Genomic DNA, 18,326 nt, shown 5'->3' with positions numbered 1-18,326 from the left:
ACCCCGGGGCGGGGGAACACGCAGGGGGCTGCGAGCCCCGGAGCGCCAGCGCTCGGAAATAATGGGATTGTGTTGCTGCCGTTCACATTCCTGGCGTTTGCTGAGAAATGACGATTTTTTCTTTTCATCCTCTCCACCCCCCCTGCTCTGCACACCACGTGGGCCATTTGTAGGGCCCAATAGACCTATCCAAGTTACTCACTGTAGACAGCGCTGGAAATAATCAGATTAAGGCCAATTATGCGTGAGATTATAAAGGCAAGTGCTGAGAGGCAGAGCATGCTGTAGACAGATATAAAGACATCTGGCCACTTCCAGAACTCCACAGAGCCCTTCTGTCTCTGCAGCCAACAACTCACAGCGCCTCATTCTAAAGCAAAACACCCCCAAACCTTACCGGTGATTTTTACTTCTGTTCGGTTTAGGTATGGATTACTATATTCATGTACTTTCTGGATTTTTTTGTTGTTGTTTTTAGTATGACTGCATATAAATTTGAATAGTTGTTTGGGGATTTTTCCTTGCTGAGGACATTGGCTCCCAGTGTGTTGGATGCTTTAAAAAGAAGACAGCTTTTAGGTTTTATTGCTGTTCCATTTAGGCAGAATAATTTAGATTTTCTTTTAAGCAGTTCAATCTTACCTACAAACATTTTTTCTTTATGTAATTATTTGCTCCGTAGAGGAATATTTGAGACAATTAGATAGATAGACAGATAGACAGATAGATAGATAGACAGATAGATAGTAATAGAGGATGGACGGCTAGATAGATAGAAGAACAAGAGAGACACAATCTGCTATTCCGTGGAGAAAAAAAAAATACAACAAAGTTTTGCTGATTCTGATTACTGTGCGCCTACCACGGAGTTTTCTGGCTTTTTAAATTCATTGCGCAGGGTTAGATGCTACTTCCTCTGCTTCCTCTGGGATGGGCTTTAGGGTTATCAATGAGTTTCTCCAGATGTTTTCTTCTGGCTCTTCACCTATTCTGTTCTTTCCCCTCTGTGTCTTCAGGTCTGCAGGAGGCACCTCGGCGGTGCGTCGCGGTGCCCGACTGGGGAGCTGGTGCCGGTCCGTCGGTGCGGGGGGTGCGCGGGAGCCCCGCACCCCGCGGGCTGGCCCCGGCCCCGGTCCCGGTCGCCGTCGGGCTCGCAGCTGCGAGCAGCGGGCGACCACCCAGCCGCAGGGCCATGTTCTACTTCCACTGCCCCCCGCAGCTAGAGGGTGAGTGTTGTCGCACAGAGACGTGCAAGTACAAGAGCTCAACTTCGAGGTGTCTGTCTGTGTGGCGGGGGGTGCGCTGGGGACGGAGGGACGAACTGTGACCGGATTTGCGCCACGACTGTCGCGTACAGATACGCGCTGGGATAAAATGCAAATTTACAGAGACAACTAAATATCATCCTTTTCCTTAAGAAAATACAACCCTATCCCCCTCCCCTCTCCTAGCTTTCCCCTCTTGTCACAGGAAGGAAAGAAGGATTGCATGACTTTTTTTTTTTTTTTTTTTAATTTGATTCCTGCTGGAAAGGGCTTGGTTTTACACCCCCAGCCCCGTCATTTTGCCACCTGCCTCCCCTCTGTGGATAGCGATCCCGCAGTTGAGCCTCAGGCTACGAGAGAGATGCTTTTCTCCCCTCCCAGCACAGATGTTGGTGTCATGGCTGTAATCGGGACACTTTCAGGACGTGGTCACGCCTCCTCCCTCTAGCCGAAGGGACCGCATAAATCTTTAATGCTATTTTGCAAACATTCTGTGGGAGGATGGGGAAAAATGAGGTTCGGCAGAAAAAAAAAATTAAAAAGCAGAAAATAAATATTTGGGAGGATGTTTTTCTTTGTGTTATTGGTCAGAGACGTTATTATTATTATTATTAGTAGTAGTATTACTATTACTATTATTATTATTATTTTCCTTTTTTAAAAATTGGCAGCCTTCAGGATTTCCCCGTGTCACCCCCGCAGATGCCCAGGGCCCTCTGCCCCCGCTCCCTCCCGCTGGTGCTCGTAGTGCGCGGAGCATCCCCGGAGCCGCGGGCGCGCAACACCAGCCCCCGGCGGGCTGTCCCGCCGTGCCCGCGCACTGCCGCCGCTCCCGCGGCCGCACGGCGGGGAAAGCGACCCGGCCCCGTAAAATCCCCTCGCCGGGCACCCCGCTCCTTGCACAGGCATCACCCGCCGAGAAAGGGTCTTTCCCTGCGGCAGCGCTGGCAGGAAGATGTGGTCCAGCGGTTTCATCCTACTTCGGGGTAGGGTCAGCCCCTCTTTAAGCACGGCTTCGCAGGCCCAGCGGACCCAAGCCGGTCTGTGCCTTCCGGCTGGAAAAATCGCTTCCCAAAGTTTTCTCCGGGCGGGACAGGGGAGCCCGCCTGGGCAGGACAGTAAGAGGGTCCCTCCCGCCGCTGCCACCGAGCCCTGAGGCGGCTTTGTTTGTTAGTTTTTGGCAGACAGCTTTGGAAACGTGCTCTTGGTTTTGCTTGTTTGTTTGCTGTGCGTTTGTTTTCCCGGTGGCAGCGTGGGGCCGGGGCCTCTGTTTGGCGGCCCGAGACGGGGAGCGGCCGCACCGGCTGCCGCCTCTCCCGGCGGTGTCCGGGGCCGGGCCATCGCTCTCCCGCCGTGGGCAGCAGCGGGGCGGGGGGAAGGGGCGGTCTGTCCTGCCGAAGGGTAAAAACAGCTTAGGGCATCACAAGCGGAAAAAAAAAAATAATACACCTTCGTCCAAACCCCCCCACCCATCACCAAATCAAAGAAGTGAAAACAGAAAAACTCTCATCGGCCAGCGTTTGGGCAGCTGGGGAGGCCCTGTGCCGCAGGGAGGGGACCGGCCTCGGGGAGTCACCGGGACAGTATTTTATTCTCTGATGAGCCTCTGCCAGGCCCACATCGAGTGAGGTCTGTGCGAGGAGAGGGCTGGGGGCCGTGTTTATCTTCCAAATGATGCTGCAAGATGAACGGCGACCTCCAGCCCACGTACCCCAGAGCACTCCACGGGCAGGTCTGCGAGTGGGGTCACAGGGACACTCAGCAACGCCTTTGGGGGCTCGGGTACTTCTCTGTTCCGTGAGGGTTTATTTTGATTTGGTTTTGTTTGTTCGTTTGTGGGTTTTGATTTGGGGTTTTTTGTTGTTGTTTTCTTTTTTTTTTGGCTTGGGTTTGGGGTTTTTTTCGGCTTTGGTTTAAGTTTTGACTGGTTTTTTGGTCTGTTTTGTTTTGTTTGTGGTTTTTTTAGCCTGTTTTGTCAGCGAACAGAAAAGGAGTGACACATTGCAAGATGGGCACGGATGATGTGACTGGGGGAGCCACGAAGGCCGGGGTCTGCTCCATGGAACGTGGTTCACATGGCGGTGGCCCATCTGCCCTCTCCCGGCCTCCGCCTGGGGACAAACCCGCGGTGCCCCAGCCGGCCCCTCGAACGCCGGTCGAGGAAGGGCAGGGCGGCCTCGTCCAGCCGCGCTGCTGTTCAGCCGCGGCCGAGCCCCCGGTGCTGGGCTGAACCGAGCCCCGTGCCCACGTTCTCCTCCAGGAGCCAGGGCGAGCAGACGGGCCCGCTTCGGCCGCTCTCGGGGGTGCGTGGGGAGGAACCTGACTGCGGCCCCGCTGCCTCCTCGTCCGGGCAGGGTCTTTGCGAGGCTGCCGTGCACACGCGTATGTCAAAGCTTCGTCTCTTAGTCCTTTTAAAGCACAAATAGCTCGAAAAATACTCTTTCCCGGGCCAGGGTGAGCTCCGGGCGGTGGAATCCCACGGTGCCCGCAGCAGGCCCCGGGGACATGGGGCAGCACTGCCCGCCCGAGCGGCTCCGGCCCCGGCCTTTTGCCCCTAACGCGGCTCTCGGCCCGCAGGCGCGGCCCCCTTCGGAGGTCACTCCGCCGGCGACTTCGACGACGGGTTCCTGCGAAGGAAGCAGCGCCGCAACCGCACCACCTTCACCTTGCAGCAGGTAGGAGCCCGCTTCTCTCTGCCCCGGCCTCTGCACCCACTGCCCCCTGCTTGCCTTCGCCGTACCTGCTCCCTGCCTCCCCCATGCCTGTTCCCTGCCAGCTCCCGACCTGCTTCCCGCATGCCCCATGCCATGCCAGCTCCTTCCTGCCTGCCCCGCTGCCCCGGTGGCCCCGCTTTCCTCATCCATGCCTGGCAGACACCCCCGTGGGGCCGCCGGATCCCTCAAGGAACCCTCAAGGATCTCTGCTCTCCTTCCCTCCCTCAGCTCGAGGCCCTGGAAGCCGTTTTTGCTCAAACCCACTACCCCGATGTGTTCACCCGGGAGGAGCTGGCTCTGAAAATCAACCTCACGGAGGCCAGGGTGCAGGTAAACATCCTGGGGAATTACTTAACTCGGATGTTCAAGCTGGCAAACTTTTTTATTTTTTTTTTTTTTTTATTTGACATCATGACTGCAGAGTGCACATTTGGCCAAAGAACGCAAATGAAGACGATCTGTCATTTTCATGATGCACTTTAATAACATCAACATAATGTGGAATATTAGATTAGGTTGATTAATCGGTCATTCATAATTAACTAGTGATAATGTTCTACACTAATTTGTCCGCGTCTCCAAGGTACTAAATTACATCAATGCACATCCATTTCCTTGCTTTTGGAGGGGGGGCGTGGTGCAGAGAAAAGAGCTGAGACGTGATTCTCCAAAGCAGCTATGACCACTGTCAAGCACTGGGGTTAGCCAACTGCAGGGAGCCCAGCTGCCAGGAAGAAAGCTTCTTCACCTCTTCAACTTTTCTCCCTTTCGCCTTCTTTCTAAACACTTAATTTAGGCAGCTAAAGAGCCTGCAGAGCAATTCCCACACCTTTAATATGATCCAATAAATACCATTGGCCATGATTACTCTTTCCACAGCCACACTTTTCCACTCCTTCCTTTCTTCCTTCTCCTCACCTTTTTCCTTTTTTTTTCCTTATTTCCATATGTTTGTTTTTCCATATCCAGTCCATGTGTATGTCTACAAGCTCTGCTAAGAGCAGCAGTCCTGCAGTTGTCAGAGATAGATCCCTGTAACTCTTCAGGCATCCACCACAGAGTTGCAAACCATGTTTTGAACACGATTATGCATTCATTTTTATTTATGGGGGTTTTCTGCACGCTGTTCTTCTATTTTTTTTTATTTAGGTGCTTGGGGTTAAGACTATGCAAAGATCTAATTGTAGGAAATATAATAGCTTGCCTTTTGTTCCCTAGGGTCATGTTAGTATCTCTTAAAACCCAATGGCTGAAGAGAGATAATGGAATTCACCACAGTAAATTGGGGATTGTAAACAAATTATTTCTCCTATAATCAGATTATGTGATCCTGATTATTAAATCTGAACATGAATCATTGGTCATATGCGGGCAAATTAAACTGATTATTATTTGGAAATGAAAATCTCCTTTTACCACTGCATTGTAGGTACTGGCTTAAAAAAATAATAAAAAATGCCATTTTGGCTATTGGTGCCTAAAGACTGAACTGCAAATTGAGATAAATGGGACAATTATTGAGCATTCAGAAGTGGAAGATCATAACTTCTTCCTGAAAGGTGCAAGGGTGAGATAGGGGTGGTGACAATTAGATTGCTGAGGACTGGTGTTTAGCCTTGTTGTTGGCTATTATGCAAACAGACAATAGATGCAAGCATTTGTTTAGCCTGCTTTCATGCAGGGACATGGGGAAACACAGAGGATGGGAGATATGTTTACATTTATACCCCTTGCTCATTCAAATATGATTAATGTGCTATAAAGCAGAGTCTTAATCGAAGATGATGTTGTCAAACAATAACTAAATAGGGAAATAAACGACTTCATCATGCTCTTTCCTCAGAAGCAGGCGAACTGTCAGTGCAAAGTCATTAAAATATGATAATGAAAAATAGCTCAATTAAATATTGTTATAGCTGTGACCTTCATTCAATTAAGACACAAGAAAGTGTCTGCATTTTGCTTTGCATTTAACTGCTCTAAATTTAGAATATAGATAAAATCATTATTCAATGTTTGCTGATACATGCAATTAAAAGGCAGCTAACTAAAATGGAATTGGAGAAGGCGAAGAATAATAATAACAATCTCGCCTATACTTGAATTCATGTATTAAAATGTGAATTTCCTGACCTCAAAAGAGGCTTGGCATTTTCCACCTCAAATATGGTGCTTTCAGCATATCAGCTCCGAGGTAAATGGAAAAAAAAGTTTTTAGACTAATAGCCACATGATAAAATGAAGAGTATGAATATTTGTTTTGCATATGGAGAAAAAAATAAAGCTTGGAAACTGGTGTTCTATTCTGAGGTCATAGTGTGGCCGGAGGTGGGGGCAGTTGTACGAGCACAGTATTAAACTGCAGAATGATCTTCCAAAATTAATGTCTATCAACTTTTGAGTCCTCTGAATGCATACTGAACATGAAAGGAAGAACAGTCAGAAGCAGCCCTCTCCAGAAATAGGCTGGATAAGATGGCCAGATAGACACCTTTTCATTTCTGACCTCTGATTCTAGCAGCACCTGATTTAAAGACTTATATTTCATCAGAGTGCTTAGGTAGGTATTTAACACCACCCCTATAAAAAGGCTTTTAGATGTGTTAAAGCTTAGAAATCAGTGAGAATTAAATGTGTCTGTAAAGGCTTGCACACGATTAAATGCTTTGCTAACTGGCACAGTAGTATCAAAATATTGCTTTTTAAGTTTTTGTTTTAACACACCTTTTGAATGTCTTTAGACATTTCTGGCTTGTTTTCGAGACCCAGCAATATTACAGATATGAATGTAATCCTAAGAGTCAACTAGAATAACAACAGGGATACAAAATAAGAGGAAGATTTAGACGAGCTTCTAAATGTCAGATTTCACTGGACTAACAATTTATAACCTCCTTGCTTCACATTTGGCTAAACACAGTTTTCACCCAGGATTGCTCTTCTGCTCCAGGTTTGGTTTCAAAATCGAAGAGCTAAATGGAGAAAAACAGAGAGGGGTGCTTCTGACCAAGAGGGCTCTAAGGAAACCATGGCTGAGGTGGCACCTCCTGCGAGGAATTTAAATTCCCCTTCTCCAGCAGATCAAACCAGGAATAAAAAAGAGGGTCTGGAGATCCAGCAGAGGTAAGAGTAATACAGGATATCAGCTGCCTGTCTGTGGGGCAAGAATGCCTCATATGTGTGTACATGCATACAGATGTGCTGCTATGCCTTGACCTACAGGTATCATCTTTAGAAGATGAGGTGTTTCTTGAGCAACTCACTGTTGCCTGTGGAGATGCTGAGAAGCTGGTGGCTGTGGGAGGCTGATGTTGTCCAGCCTTGGTCACATCTAGTTGGACACTGAGACACCAATGTGTTTGTGTGCAAGCACAAATGGAATCAGCTGGTTCTGGTTTTACAAGGAAGTTGTTTTCTTTTCTCCATCAGCCTGAGCCGAGCAGTGGGCCCTACGGGACCTTTCTTCCCTTCCTGCCTGCCGGGGACTCTTCTCAACACAGCCACCTACGCACAAGCTTTATCCCATGTCGCCTCTCTAAAAGGTAAATTACTTTGCTTAACTTCAGGGACAAGCTCCAAGAGCATCCCTTTCAAGCTAAGTGTCATGGTCCCACTGCCCACTGTGGGGAAACCTTTGGGAAATGGTGGATCCCTCTTTCTGTTTAGATTGGCAGTATTTGCACTGACCAATGCTGCACGTACTGAAGTGAGTCTCTCGTTGTATCTCATAGCATCATTTGTGGCAAAACCCCTTCATTTTATTCAGACAGTTACTTTTTGTTAGGTCAGGGTTTCTCTCAAGGAGTAAGACAGGTAGGGCTTGCTCCTTTAGAGTTTTTGTTGCATATGCTTTTTTTTAAGAGTTAAATTTATTCTAATAAATTAGTTATATCATCCTTTTGCATTATGTAGTACCTGGCACCATTACTGATGCCTCATCCGCTCTTTGCATGTGGTTTCCTTTGCAGTGCATCTGTACAATCCAAACCTTTCTCTTCTTGGACAGTTGGTCCCCTTTGAGAACTTGAATAAAGCATGTTCCTGGGGACAGGGGAGGATACAAAGTAATTCCTCATTGCCTGGGACCCAGGTTTCAGGAAGGGTACACCCCGTGTCTGTATACTTTCAGTTTCCAAAAAGCAGCAGTATGCATCTTTTAAAAATAAATCACCTACTGATCCATTAGCTGTTCTTAGTCTAACAATTTATAAGACTAAGGGTGTAAGCAGGATGAATTCAATTTATAGATTTATAGGATGCAAAGCCTCATAGCAGTGCCAAGCACAAAGAGGCACATACATTTACTCTGTGTCCCGATGTGCTGCAATAACTTGTGAGGGAAGTTTCTCAGTTAAAGACCCACCACTATGAAGAAAAATGTCCTCTAATACATCCCATTGTATTCTCTGGCATACCTCATGCTCCTTGTATTCCCAGTTAAATCAGCACTGCCAAAGTATATTCTTGAAGCAAATGTTTGGAACTCTTCTGAGTTGTGCGTTAAGTCCAGTGTCCTGCCCCCTGCACCCCCTTCTCTCCTGTCTTTCAAAAAAAGCTGAAGCCAGACACACCACACAGTTACTGCTCTTTTGATAGGTGTGGGACCTGGAATTCTGAATCCAGAAAGGACACACAGGTGTGACCTGAACCCTAAAACTTAAAGGCTTATTGTCACCTGCAAGTGGGCGCCAGCGGTTTGGAGTGCCTGAGTCCTCTTGATCTCTGTCCTGTAAAGTCTTGGGGCTGAGAATTTTGACTTCTTCCATTAAGCAGGAACAGCCTCTCTGGAGTAGATACAGCTGAAATTCTTCAGGCAAAAAAAATTGTTCATCGATAAATGTAGTCCCAGGCAGGTTGAAAAGTGTGGAAACAGGGTTGTGTTCAGTGAATAATTCAGATGGAATAAGGGGGTTTTTGCCCTTAAAATTTACATTCAAGGATTTTCAGAATTAAATGCATCGATATGTTGTTCTCACCTGTTTCATGTTTAAATACAGCTAAATTTTAAGAAAAAATTACCCAAATAAACAAAGCCAAGCAAAATGAAATAAAAAAGATTTAAAATTTGTCGTGAGGGGTTGGTATTTTTAGTTGGTTAGTTTTCTTTTTTTGTTTGGGGTTGGGTTTTCTTGTTGTTGGTTTTGTTTGCTTGCTTTTAGTTTTATTTATTTGAAAGAGTTCCTGATATTCTTTTCTTTGATTTTACATCCTAGCCACTAAATTGAGAAACTAATAATTTGCTCTTTTTTTTGCTTGATTGAAATTTTACAACCTAGGGGCAGAAAAAGTTCTATTCCTGAATCTTTTGTAGATATGAAATAGTAAGTTGCCCAGACTAGGAGACAGTGTCCCTGAAAAAATGGTCCCAAATGTAAATAGAGATATTTTTTTTTATAATTTGTATAGGGATGGTCAGTTTTCAGATGCCTGCATATTGTCTTGGTGAATGTTGTCAGTTATACATGCAGTTCATTCCTGAAATGTCTGGTTTATATTTTCTGCCTGGCACTAGAAATCTCCAGATACATGCAAGGGGACTGGGATAAAGTAGTGTATTTTGATTTTATGAAATCCAGTTACAGGTTTGCACATCTGCATATCCGCCTACCAGGAGCTTTGTGGAGCTGCCTTTGCCTGTCAGTGTATTGTTATCCTTGCAAGGAACTGGGGAGTTTGAGGGGAGCTCTTTTTCTTCTGCTGCTAGCTCTGCTGCTAGGGCTTAGTAATGTCAAATTTTGGCTGTGCGGTTAAGAGGAAAGAAATTATCGTTATATGAGGGACCACATTTGATAGGTACAAGCAGAGAATAATTGTAACATCTTTCTTGTGATATTGATATATGGAGTATTGTCTCCTCCTTCCTTGGCTCATCTATACAAATTCCTCTTTCCCCATTTCTCCAAGAGTAATTCCCTTGTGCTGGAGTAGGGCTGTGCACAGCAGTCACTGAGCTTTGGTCCTATTAACTGGTGACCAGAAAAATCTCTAGAGCTTCTGAGTGGACCAAAGGAATCACGGGCCTAATGCACAGTTTATTTTTCTTTGGTATGGAAACTCCAGGTGAATGATTGTTCATTTAAACCAGTGTATTTGAAAGCATAACCAAGCTCATGTGCCAGTCTGGAGGAAAAGATAATGGTTGTGGGAAGGAAGGGAAGGACAGGGAGAGACACAGTGTTCACAAAACCTTAATATGACTGTCTTTGTCATATGCTCAGTTCAGTTTATTTGACTCTCCCTTCTTCCTTTTGCGACAGGAGCTGTGTGCACATGGGGCATTGTATGTGTCCTTATATGTCTTAATTAAGGGACCTAAGCTTTTCCCTTGAAAATCTAGTTGCATTTGGCTGCAGAAATGATGCCAGACCCCTGCCATCGTGAATCTGGTGGCGTAGGAATTTATGTCATGCAAATCCCATACAACTCAGCACAGGGCATAAAGTTATGAGCTGTTTGTTTTTTGGATTGCTTGGATAAGGGAAAATCCAGCAAGTAGAAAGGTTTTCCAAAATGTTGCAAGTTTTATTGAAGAGTGAAATGATTGAGGGGTCTTCCCAGTATCTGTCTCATGCCAACCATGCTTTGAAACTACCAGGAATTCTCTGTGCTTTTGAAAGCAAAACACTTGCTTCAGAATCAAAGCACTATTTCACTATGAAAGGATGCATGACCCTGCTTTCTTCTATGCAAGTGTCAAACTAAATGCAGCTCCTCTATGTGGATCTTGTAAATAGATATGTATTCCCACCACTGGGAGAATAATCCTGGCCAGTAAAGGGAATCACATTCTTTAGTACAGCTGTAAGGGCTGCTTGCAAACAAATGAGCACTCTCAGCACATCAGGTTCTACTAGGAACTGCAGGTTGTTTTCTTATTCTTTTGAAGAGACAAGATGTGCTTTGTTGAACTTGTGAGCCAACATTTTGGTGGTGTCAGTGAGTAATACTTGAATAATGCTTTAGAAGGAGACCATTAATATCAATACAGTGAATAACAAGTGATGATGGTGATGTAACTAATTAATAATTATTTCGTGCTCTCAGGGACCATTTTCATTCTGTCATCTGAGAGTTCTCCATCTTTAGTAAAAAAACTTAATACCTCTCTTTTTCTCTTTCTCTTTCTCTTTCTCTGACTTTGCTTGGCCCCAGACCCAGGTTTCCAAAGCTACATAAAGTGCTTAGGGCACAAAGTTCTTGGATCTAATATGTAGTATAGGGATATAATAGTTGAGGGTGAAGTTGGTCTAGAAGAGACAGGAAATCTCAAGACAGCCTAGTCTGGGGCAGAGACTAAGCCTGCAACTTTGCTTTTGGAAAGACTGTGAAGTGCACTGTAGGCTTGCCTCTTGTGGCTCTGGACCCCACATGTGCCACTTCTAGGATATGGGGTATTGTTAGAGCATGAGACCAGGTCTGCTCTGATGAATGAGAAGAAAGCTGTTTTCCCTAATCACTATGCCCCTTGAACTCTGCTGTCTCTGAAACCGAGATTTTTTCCCATCAGAGTGAGGATATTGGCACCCCAGGATGTTCTGTTAAGAAAACGGGCTGGATATACAATGCAAACAAAACTGTTATGCAGAATATAGACTTTTCCAGAGAAGAGTATATTATCACTGGACAGTTTTTCTCTGTTTCTATCAAATGTTCTGTATTCAGTAATACAACAGACCTTTTCTTGTCTCCTGTCTCTCTGAAGTTTAGCTCATGGAGGCTGTACTTATTAGCAAGCATCTGTTACCTACTGTATCATCTCCCTATGTACTATTCTGTCAGGAAATACAATTCCTCATTTGAAAAATTAGCACAGGTTCATAATTTCTGGGATATACAGTGTTTCCTACTTCAGGGGTTTAGTGCTTCACCACTGGTCATACTCAGGAAGAACGTTGACTCACTGAGATGAAATTTCTGATGTTCATTACTCTCTGAAATTGTCCTGATTTGACAACTATGCTACTTCATTGTGGTGACTTCGACAGTTCCATGATCTTCCAAGATGAAACACTTACTGTAAGCCAGGCATCTGCAGTCCATTTAGTAGATTTAATTGCAGACCTCAAAGATGAAGGGAAAATACTTGTTTTATTTATGGGCTGTGTAACTATAGAGTCATCAGGAGAAGCTAGTGTTCTGTGCAGAGAGAGACCTCAAAGTACCTCCTTAATGGATGACAGCATGAATGCAATTCATTAATGCAGAAGATGTTATTAATGGGTGTAAACAAGAATCTCCGTTTTTCAGCGGATGTGTTCTACCATTCTGGTGGCTGAGGCCAAGAGTGTGTCTGTTACGTTCCGCTGAAATTTCCCCAGACCCCATGATGAGTGAAGTGTATGAGGAGAGAAATAATTACACTTGCCAGGGAATTACTTTCATAATTCACCCACGGCTCTGCCCTGTGCAAGTTATAGCTCAGTTGGTTTTCATGGCACCTCCACACCACTGATGGAGAAGTACGGTTGCATTACGCACATCCAAATGGGTATTGCAGGGCACCATTGATTAGGTTCTTTTATGGTTTGCTGCTGCTGTGGCTGCTGTTCATATGAGGGAGGCTTAATTGCAGTATCCAGGAAAAAAAAATCTAAAACATAACTAGAACTTCCCATCCATTACAGTTCAATTTCTATTATGGAAAGATGAAGGGAATTTGCCCAGTTCCATTGCGCAATTCCCATTGCCAACACTACAAAAGAAGTGTTCAAGGACCTAACTCACCCTTGAACTGGTGTTTACTGACTTGAAGCACCACTGTTTACCGTAAGACTGGGGAATGGGAATAAAACTCCTGGGGTCCTTTATTTTCAGTGTCAGTCTTGATTATGGTCTTACTGACTTTCCTCATGTAACATAGCCAATATATTAAGTGGGTTTGTTTGGCATTTTTCCTAGTTTATCTGCCACTCTCACTTCAGAGAATCTAAAACTTTTCTTTAGTTTGCTGCAGATGCACACACCTGGAGTAAGTTTTTTTGATTCCCATATCACAGGTCCCCAGCTCTAGCACTGCCCCTCAGAGATTTTTGGTCTTTTTCACAAATACTAGGAAATACGTAGGTACTTGGAACCCTAAGAGCCATGGGTAGGAAATGGGTGCTGTCCTATTCCTCCAGGACAGATCTTGATTAGGTTAGTGGACCTCAGCTGGGCAGGGGTTCCTGTTGATGAGGTTGCCGAGCTGACAGTATTCAAAGGACTGATTCTGTTCTCCCAGCTTTTTTGTGGGTTTGCTGCCAGCCTTCCTGCCCTAACAGGCAAGTCCTGGCTTCTGATTTTTTTTTTTTTTTGGAGTACTAATGGCACAAATAAAGGAGGATGAAATCCTCCAGTTCCAGTGTCGAGTTATGTAGATAAAAAGGCTGCTGATAGAGCAACTGAGCCAGATTATCAGCTCTTTGTTGTTTCCACTGGGCATATAGGGGTCACAAGCAAAGGAGATATGAAGTTATAACATTTGGACTCTGCTGTCACCTCTGAAGTGCTCTTCCAGCCTCTGGGCAGCACAGGGTACCTTCCACACTTACCAGCTTCTCACTAGAAGGAGAAACCGTCTAGTACAACTTCAGCAGCCTTGAGGCTACCCTAAATTAAACTGGGACCATCTGATGCTTCTCCATTTCAGGCATTAAGCTCACGCCTTTCTTGTTCTGAACTTCCTGATTCAGAGCTCAAGAAGATTTAGATAAAACCACTTTTGCGTTTCCTGCTTTTGACTTAGGCTTTAAAAGACAGAATGCTGGTGTTGTGTATGAAGTGCAAGAGGGAGCTCCTTTTGAATCAGCTCCAACTGGTAATCAACACTATGAACTTGAGGTTATTGATGAACTTCCAATCCTTATGAAATGGATTCAGAATTTATGAGAATTTACAGCTCAAGCAAACCAATGTGACTACTATGAGAAGATAACAATAATTAAATAAAACATGATATTTTCCCTGAAAACTAAACAGCGTGGGTTGATATATGAGGATTTTAAACGGGATTTTTTCTCTCCTTCCCTCCATGTCAGGTTACCATTCAGCTGTCCAAATCAAATGCTGATATGCACAAATAATAAAAGAGGAAAGGAATGTGGAGTTTGCCTTTTGGAAAGACTACCTATTAAATCCTTTAAGCTCTTGACTTGAAACACAAAATACATATTTAAAAATTTATATTGATATTTATGTATCAATATGTGCTCCACTCCTACCCCTCTCTTCCCACCTGAAACTGAACCATGGAACTGCACAAAAAGGTCCACAACCAAAATTATAGATCAAATATTGTTACAATTTAAATGTGATGTTGGCAGAGACAAGACAAAACTAATTTAATTTTTCCTGTCAGTCTCTCTAGTAGATCAATTAAACTGCCAAGTGGATCAAATATTTCAGATTGTATTTATTACATTAAGTATTTATGTTCAGGCTGGGCATTTAAAGTATGATCTCATATAGGAATAGGAGGAGGTTTAGATCAATTCAGCAGAATTTGCTGTAAGTTAATGGAAATCTAATTGTGTATTTTAATTTTGTGTATAGGAGGCAGTAAGTTCCTGAAAGAAAGCAAACAGTACCCTGTCCGTATTGCAGCAATTTGATACAAATCTCGTTAAACTAATCTCAGATTGTCATAGATGTTGGTGGGAGCTGGATCAAGATCTAGGGCTAATGGCTTAACCCTGACTGATTGTGATGGGAGCTGGATGCCTGAAGTCCTCTGAAGATTTGAAATAAGTAGGAACAATTCCTTCCTTCCCCACTGAAGACTCAAGGCTGCTGCAATAAGATGTTAAAAACTATTGCTGCCTGCTATATATGGATGCCTCTTTCTTGGTCAGCATTACTTTTCTGGAGATTGTGGGCTGGCTGATGGGCAGGTGGAGACCTTGGACTCCTGAGCGTCCCACAGTTGGTCTGGGCTTTGTACTGGCAAAGTCTGATACATTTCACTGGACTTATTATCTGCAGATTCAGATGACTGTAAGGTAGAGTCAACCTTCTTTACAACATATATTAAAACGGAACAGAAATCCTATTCTCCTCTATTCTAGCTGGAACCTGCAGCAAATGATGCTTTCTACTTTACTTTTTTTCATGTGTGAGCTGTTTGCAAGTGTCTTAACCTCAGTGAAAATGAAAGGAATAGTTTATGGGTGAATTATTGCTAGAGATAGTTTAGTTTCCACCACAGGTAACTGCACCCTCAGGTTGCAGAGCCACTAGGTAATATCAGGGCTAATTATTAAGGAAAGAGCTTAGGCTGGTACTGAATACTGATAAATATTTTATCCCTCTAACAACAGAATGAAAATTATTCTTAGGGGATGGAGCCGATTCCTGCTTTTTTGAAAAGGGGAAGACTGCTTTCCACTTCTCCCCACCTCCCACCAAGCAATGTCTGTGCCCAGTCCTGCATTAGGCACTGCGGGGCCAGCCCTCCCCTCAGCCATGTTTGAAAGCCTTGTTCAGTTTGTGTTAGAAAGCAGCAGTGCAAAGGGAGCTGATGCACCCGCAGGCCTCTTGGCTCCCCCATCTCTGAGCAGAATCTGAAGATGGTGAGACTTGGTGAAAAAGATCTGCTGCAAACTGCAGGGACTCTGAAGGGCCTCTGCTCCCTCTTGTTAAAACAGTGGCTGGCCAGAACCCCTGAAGTGGCTGTGGTTCAACAGGGCAGAAAATTAGTTTATGAGCATGGCTGGTGGTGGCAAAAACTGTAGGTTGTGTTCTGAGTGGATTTTATTTTAAACCCTCCTTCTGACCTGCTCAAAACAGCCACAGAATTCAAGACTGAGATTCCTAGAGCTAAAAGGAAAGGAAGCAGAGGATTTTAGTCAAGTGCTGAAACTTGCTTGTGCTTGAATGCCTGGACCCACAGAAATGTTGGTCTACTGATCATATGCTTTATCAGTGAAGTATAACAAGAGAAAACTGTTCTTTCCATTTATATTAATAACTTGTCCTTTATAGATGCTGTTTTTTGAAATACAAAGAGTACTTTTCCCTGAATGTTACCTGCAACCACAAATCTCTGACAATTTCTGTGGAGAAGTCTTGCCAACATCCTAAAAACAAACAACTGGCTGCCTTCATTCCTAGCAGATGGGTGCTGACCCGTTGCTACCAAGAACAGAAGTGTAAAACTCTGCAGGTTATTAGTTCCATCACTTAGTCATGAGCCATTTAACTCAAATATTAACTGCAGAAATTAAAGCAAGTCCTTGGCTTGGAAAGATCAGGGGAAGATACTGCATTGTGTCAGGATGTGTGTGGCTGGGCTGTTTCTTGTTGAAAGGTAGCATATCAGCAAAGACAGGCTTTTGCCAGGGGTGTACATGAGGATGTGGACTTTGTGTGGCCTCTAAGACCCCTGGAAGAATGGTGACTAATGATGTCTGGTTTTTTAACCAGAGAGTAAATTCAAGAAGTAGCTCAGCCATCCACCCTGCTTCCCCATCCTACTCCTCTGACACATTTTCCAACATTCAATAGATACATCTAAGCTGGGTACCAGTGTGGCTTTTTGGATGGACTGCATGTCCTGCCCCGTGATCAGCCTACACTCCCAGGTGTGCTTGTTTGGGAACTGGCACAAGCCCCAGCATTATCAAAGGGAAGCCAGAGGAAGAAACTGCTGTGTTCTAGCTCAGGAAGGCAGCTGGTGGAGTGAGGACTGCCTTTGTCAAGGGGTTGCAGGGAATCTTTTCAGCTTAAAGGCAGAGGAACCACTTCATCTGCTCTCCAGTGTTTTCTTGCCTGCTTGGAACAGCCATGGGTCTCAAATAACAGGGTAGAGATGCTCTAGCCCATCTCTTCTGATGAGATTCTTAAGATATATCACAGCAGCAAATTAAGGTAGCTTTGGCTCACTTCTGGAGGCTGTTCTCTTTGAGGTGTCACCCTTAAGCAGCACAGACATTGAATGGGTAAAGGTAGAACAGACTCTTGCAGGTAGACATGGTGGCAGTAGCTGGCAAGGGCCTGGCCAAGGAAAAGTATCTCATTTTACAGTGAGATAGGAGAAGGTTAACAACTGGAATATTTTCACCTTTCTCTCTGCTGTAGTCTTTCAGGCAAAGAAAACCCCTACACTCACCCACCAAATGCTGCTGCTCACATCGATCAAGCTCAGTGTGCAGGCAGAAGGCAGGGGGCACCTTCAGCATGGGGCTGGTGGCAGCCACAGAACAGCAGCTTGGTAAGAGAGGAGGGAATGAACTGAGCCTTGCTTATGAGGAAATCTCATGTGTGATCTGAACTTCACTGCTCACTTCTGTCTCTACTTCCCTCTCACACTCTGTTCGTCACCCTGGATGACTCACAGTGTAAGATCCTTCTTACAGAAGGATCAGCAGAACAGGATATGGGTTTTCTAGCCCTGACTCAGAGAACACCTGTGTACTCACTAAAGGTCAGTGTACCGGCTAAAGGTCAACCCTATCTCTGTTGTCTTCAGACTGACCATGGAGGGAACAGTCAGACAGGCTCCCTGATCTTCCCAGCAGTGACGGTGCCTTCTCTCCTTCCTCCCCAGGGAGCCCGCTGTGCTCGTGCTGTGTTCCAGACCCCATGGGCCTCTCCTTCCTGCCCACCTACGGCTGCCAAAGCAACCGCACCGCCAGCGTGGCCGCGCTGCGCATGAAGGCGCGCGAGCACTCGGAGGCTGTGCTCCAGTCTGCCAACCTCCTGCCCACCGCCAGCAGCAGCCCCACTCCTCCTGCCAAACCCGGCCCCGAGGGCAGCCAGGACAAGCAGCCCTCTCCAGCCAAGGAGCACATGGAAGGGGAGAAGAGTGTATGAGACCGGAGTGGTGCTGGTCCCTCGGCTCAGGGCAGTGCTCCACCGCCAGCACTGCCATGGGGTGAACTGCAGTGTGGCTGTGCCCAGTGGGATGTCATGGGGCCACCTGGGACCCGGCACAGCTGAGTGGCCTCTTTGGCTGCCTTTCACGCACCCTTGCTTTTCTTGTGTCGCTGTAGGTTCATTTCCTTCATTTATCGGCACTATCTGTGTTTGGAAACATTCGTGAAACTGTTTTTATTCCCCCCCCCATACATCCCAGGGACACTGAAAGGCCCAGAATCCTGGCTTGCTGCTGCACATCTCAACTTTCCATCCTATGTGAAATGGATGGCTGGAAGCGGCACATCACCTCCAGCTGTGAGTTCTGGGGCAAAAGATGCACCCAGGCACCAGTTACTCCACTGCTCACAACAGAGGGGAAGGAATATCCAGGTATATCCCAATTTGGCCTGCTGTCTTCTGAAGGCATTTGACTTCAACCAAACCTATCCCAGGCAATCCAGGTGTAAGAGAAACAGAAAATAGAGCGAGACTTTTCCTTCTGTCTTCTTTTCTC

The 18,326-nt window shown here is 45.4% G+C and overlaps 1 protein-coding gene across 1 annotated transcript; it reads left to right on the top strand.

The window, feature by feature from the left end:
* Window positions 1-1,192: 1,192 nt before the first annotated feature.
* DRGX (dorsal root ganglia homeobox) lies at window positions 1,193-17,767 on the top strand (the record flags this gene model as incomplete). The annotated part of the gene is made up of 6 exons (XM_082285697.1): window positions 1,193-1,226; window positions 3,843-3,940; window positions 4,208-4,309; window positions 6,930-7,102; window positions 7,409-7,521; window positions 17,502-17,767. The coding sequence occupies 6 exons, from the start codon at window positions 1,193-1,195 to the stop codon at window positions 17,765-17,767; spliced, it is 786 nt and encodes a 261-aa protein (XP_082141823.1).
* Between the last annotated feature and the right edge of the window lie 559 nt (window positions 17,768-18,326).

This window comes from Coloeus monedula (assembly GCF_965178545.1).
Source record: "Coloeus monedula genome assembly, chromosome: 8".
NCBI classification, from domain to species: domain Eukaryota; kingdom Metazoa; phylum Chordata; class Aves; order Passeriformes; family Corvidae; genus Coloeus; species Coloeus monedula.
Note: the sequence above shows the minus strand (reverse complement) of the source record. Positions and strands in the feature narration are given on the sequence as shown.